The 4,759-nt window shown below is 41.5% G+C and overlaps 1 protein-coding gene across 1 annotated transcript in view; it reads right to left on the bottom strand.

The window, feature by feature from the left end:
• The window catches only part of col5a1 (procollagen, type V, alpha 1), an 86,921-nt gene that overhangs the window by 26,785 nt on the left and 55,377 nt on the right, over positions 1-4,759 (bottom strand). Inside the window, exons 26-29 of the mRNA XM_032540336.1 lie at positions 3,700-3,744; positions 3,419-3,472; positions 2,210-2,254; positions 1,769-1,822 (exon numbers count right to left, since the gene is read on the bottom strand). Coding sequence (XP_032396227.1) covers positions 1,769-1,822; positions 2,210-2,254; positions 3,419-3,472; positions 3,700-3,744 — 198 coding nt within the window. The remainder of the gene's footprint in view (positions 1-1,768; positions 1,823-2,209; positions 2,255-3,418; positions 3,473-3,699; positions 3,745-4,759) is intronic.

The following is a 4,759-nucleotide window of genomic DNA, read 5'->3' as shown; positions in this document are numbered from 1 at the left end:
GATCTCAGCTGGTATTCTGTCTATAATGGAGTTCACTGTAAATTTCTAAGTGACCCCAAACTTTTGACCGGTAGTGTAAGTAGTTAAGTGTCCCTGTCTCTTTTTTAGTTAAGGGGTTCTTGGCTTAAAAAACGTTGAAGACCCCTGGTTTAGATGCATACACCAACTAGCACTTTTCTTATTTCCTGGCTTTAGCTTGTGCATTTGTCAATTAGTACTGATAGATTAGTATTGAACTGCGTGATGCACTACATTGCATATTTGCAATGCACCTTTATAGACCCTGAAAACCAATTTTCTTAATCAGCTTCTTAATGGACAATGTGCAATGGACACAGAAACAAACAAGTCTGTTCATTTTGGGTAACTCTAGTCGCCCTTCTTAAACTGTTGTGAGTGTAAAGTTGCTTAAAGAATCAAGTAAAGCTATTTTCCCTTGCCGCCGACCCCTCAAAGCAGTCAGCGATCCTATTATTGCTTCTCTCTGTGAGCACGCTCCCCTTCTAGCGGGACACACAGTAAATGACAGAGTATAAACTTGCTCTGACAACCAGTCGCTGCTGCGGAGACTCAGCGGTGTGTGAAAGGTATCCAGTTAAAGGGCCAGTGCGGAGTTGCACAAGCAAGCAGGTGTCCGCATACGCGCACTTAAGTACACATAAATCGGCATCAAGGAAACTGTTTTTGACTCACACTTGCAAGCTCATCAGAGAGAACACTTTCAATTGAGCCCACACAAACACACACTCAAACACACACACATGCGCTTGCACATTTCATAGGCATGCTTAAAAATTATCAGTCATTTAGATTCTAGTCTATGAGTGTCTACTCCAGAACGGAGGGACTCCTCAAATCCTTATTTTCAGCTGAATGTGCTACGTCTCCAGAAGAAAACATGTCTTTCTCTCGAGTTTGAAAGAGTTTAGAGTGCCATTGATTTCTCCTTCCGTTCTGTACTCAGCCATAGACAGCCTGGTCAGGGATTGGGGGACTGATGTTTGAAGTGCAGGTTGGGGCAAGTTATGTTTCTCACTGTTAAAGACTGTTTTCCTGCTACTTAGACATTGTAAATCCCTAGAGCAGTTTGTTCCCGGGTACACCTGTCAAACCTTGTGCTTCTTTAAGTAATTGAGGTTAGGACTGATTGGAAAGCAGCACACTGGATAGAAAAGGAAACTGCTCGCGTAAACACATACACATGCACACATGCTAACATCTGGCAATAGGAGCAACACCTTATGTTTGCTCATTACCCCACCTCCACAGTAGTCACAGAGGCTTAGGCCATAAGGGGCTAGCTCAGGAGTGGTTGCTGCTTTCACCTAGTTCAGGTAAAGGTCACCCCAACAAAACTAAGCCCCAAAAACAACACTGAGTGCAGAAGTCACGTGTTTCTAATTAGTTCAAGTCATTTGAAATAGGGCACGATATGAGGAAAATATGCCTTTACATTGTTGAACATTGTGATAACGATATGAAGATATGATAAATGAACAGATATTAAAGTGTACTTGGTTGGGCTGATTTCAGTATTCTGCTAGAATACAACAAATTGCTTGAATGAAAGGAAATTATTAAACATTTTAAAGTGCAGTTTTTTATAGATGTTTTCTTTCAAATAAAAAATCATGATATGCCGTAGCAATGAAAAAAAAACTAATAAAAAAACAATATATTGTGCCGCCCTAATTTGAATGATACTTTCCAACGCTCATGATGTGACTGGCACATACTGCTGAGTGCAATATAAACAAAGGAGCCTTACCCTGTCGCCTTTGATACCCATATCTCCCTTGAAGCCAGGGAAGCCGTCTTCTCCCTGGTGAGAGGATAAAGGCAGACAAAGAGGTGAGGATGTAATGAAGGAGAAATAATTGGATAATATAAATGTTGAAACCATTTGTGTGGTATTCCTACACAAAGACACACTCAAAAACAAGCACACATACACAAACACTGATGCGGAGTCCTGGCAAGATCCCCTGTTGCCATAGAAACTCTTAATTGCCTTTTTTCTTTCTGTACCAGCATCTTTTTTACAGGAATTCTTTGAGATTATCATTAGCATGAAATATTTCATGCAAGACCCCCACAAATGTCCAGTTATAATTCATAGAATTCATTCACAATTTCTCTAAAGATTACAGTCGCTTCCTTTCACACAAAGACTTTCTCACACTTTCATTGCCAATAAGAGCTCTCTTACCTTTTCACCCTTGTGTCCTTTAAGACCGCGTACACCGTCGGCTCCCTGTGTTGGAAGAACAGACAGATGTTACAGGCCAATAGGGTGCAGGCTGGACAAAATGGAGGATTTAATTTGTAGAGTATGCAGTCCCACAATGGGCAATACACGTTTTCAACCAATGTAATTAACACAACTTTTCTAAATTGAGGCAGAAGTCATCTGATGTAGCCGATTGTCCCTCCCCCCGAGTGAGTCAAACTAAAGGTACTTTTGAGGCTACACTATGTAACTGATGCCTTCAAATGTGTGGGGCGGCTGTGGCTCAGTGGTAGAGCGGTCGCCTGCCAATTGGAAGGTTGGTGGTTCGATCCCTGGCCCTGCAGTCCCATGTCGAAGTGTCCTTGGGCAAGACACTGAACCCCAAGTTGCCCCCGGTGCTGCGCATCGGAGTGTGAATGTGTGTAAATGTATGATGAGCACCTTGTACGGCAGCCTCGGCCACAGTGTGTGAATGTATCCTGTAGATGTAAAAGCTATTACGAGTAGTCGTTAAGACTAGAAAAGGGCTATATAAATACAGCACATTTACAAATGTGTTTTGTCTGTAGTTTAGAACATAACTGTGAAAGCATTTGACATCCTACAACTACTTTTTCTTGAACATCCTTCTCATCCTCCCAGAAAGAGTAGACACTTTAGACTTTGGACCTCAGCCATGTAACAGAGGGACTTTTTGCTAGAAGTTAAGCCACTTGTGTGATCCCTTTCCCTCAGTGGAAGCTTTACTGATTGGATCAGTCACACCAGCCAAGATTTCATTTGATGGGATTTCTTCCGTCTTGGGTTTATTAGCTACTGATTAAAGGGCTGTGCACCTCAAGCTGTCATCTGCCCCTGTGACTAACCTCAGCACCAAGGTGATGTAAGATCTGACTTTCCTGTCTTAATCATTGCATCACTAGGATTGTTTTCATGAGGCCATTCCATTTCTAGACAGTCCCTAGAAAGTAAACAGTTTAGCAGCAAACTGGGGCTTTGATTTTGGTAATCAACAGCTTTTCACAAAATCACAATTAGTTGTTGGAAGAGCCTTGGAAATAATAATATTTTTTTTTCAGGGGCATTTTGATAATGTGCAACTATTAGCACATAATGGTTGTTAATTGCAGTTTACCCCTACCTGACGATATCACAAATGGATTTATGAGTGGTTGATAATCATCTCACCTTCACACCTCGGGGCCCAGGATAACCGATGGGTCCTTGAGGGCCAGCAGGGCCCTGGGGGAAGATAGCTGTTTAGTAAGAGCTTGTAGCACACACGCGCACACACACACACACACACACACACAGCGCACACATGCACCCACAATGCAAATGTTATCTACATTAATGAAAAATGTTTCATGCAAATGTGTTTGAACTAGACAAAGGGAGGGGAAAGAAACTTAGAAAAGCTTAATTTAAATTCAGAAAAGAATAAAATGCAAACTTCAATTGAAACCTACCAAGTGTCCTTTCTCTCCAGAGGGCCCCTCCTTTCCAGGGTGACCCTGTGAATTATTAGGAGAAATATTATTGCATCTTTTTTCAGGATAATTAACACCATAAATACAACAACACCCTCTATAACTGAGGGATTAGGTTGTAAAACTGTCGGAGGAAAATTGGAATAAGAGCCTTTTTTTATCTCATTTGGGATTAAGGATTGAATTAATAATTGGAATTAATACACAAGTATTATAAATGCACTACAGACTATGACTGGGTTTTAAAAGCCAAGACTGCCATTTTGGGACTTCACAATACATTACGCACATACTGTACATGCACATCTCATATGGATGTCTGGTAAAAAGAAGATGAGACAAAAAGCTCTGCAAAGCCCCTGATGGATTCATATTGTGAGAGAGGATGGAGAAGGAAATATATACTAGAGAATAGAGAAATGAGGGACAAGGAGTGAGCATTGAGATTTAGAGAGAGAATGCATGAAGATGGAAGATGCAACAAATGGATGAATGCGAATTTAAAAGAAATGAGAATAAAAATGGTGGAGAGCTCCAAAAAGACCCTGAAAGCCATTGTAGCACCAGGGGACATTGTACGATGTCCGCTCTCTTCCATTTCTGATTCCTCTCTTTCACTAAATCCCTCATTTTCAACACTGTCTCCATGTGTCCTTTTCTCTCTCTACAGTTGTATGTATCTCATCGCCTCTCTCGCCTGGGACTCTCTCCAGTGCACCAGCCCTCTAAGACACACCTGCCATTAGCACAGGTGTTTACTGTGCCGTCTGTGCAAAGATGGGACAGCGAGTGCTCGCATGTGTGTGGGCGGGTTGTTCCACTGTGGCACAGCTGTGTTACTGTGCTGTGCCTTAGAGATTTGTTTCAGACAAATAAATATGTTTTGATTGCGCTAAATGGTTCCTAAACATCACAATGTGATGCACTGCTTTGAAAGTGTTGTTACTCACAGTTTACAATTATAGTTTGGAAATTATCAACACCAACAAAAACTCCTCTTCTTTTACAGGGTGAGAGAGAGAGAGAGAGAGAGAGAGAG

Source organism: Etheostoma spectabile, chromosome 16, assembly GCF_008692095.1.
Source record: "Etheostoma spectabile isolate EspeVRDwgs_2016 chromosome 16, UIUC_Espe_1.0, whole genome shotgun sequence".
In the NCBI taxonomy this organism is placed as follows: Eukaryota; Metazoa; Chordata; class Actinopteri; order Perciformes; family Percidae; genus Etheostoma; species Etheostoma spectabile.
This window is presented reverse-complemented; position numbering and strand designations above follow the sequence as displayed.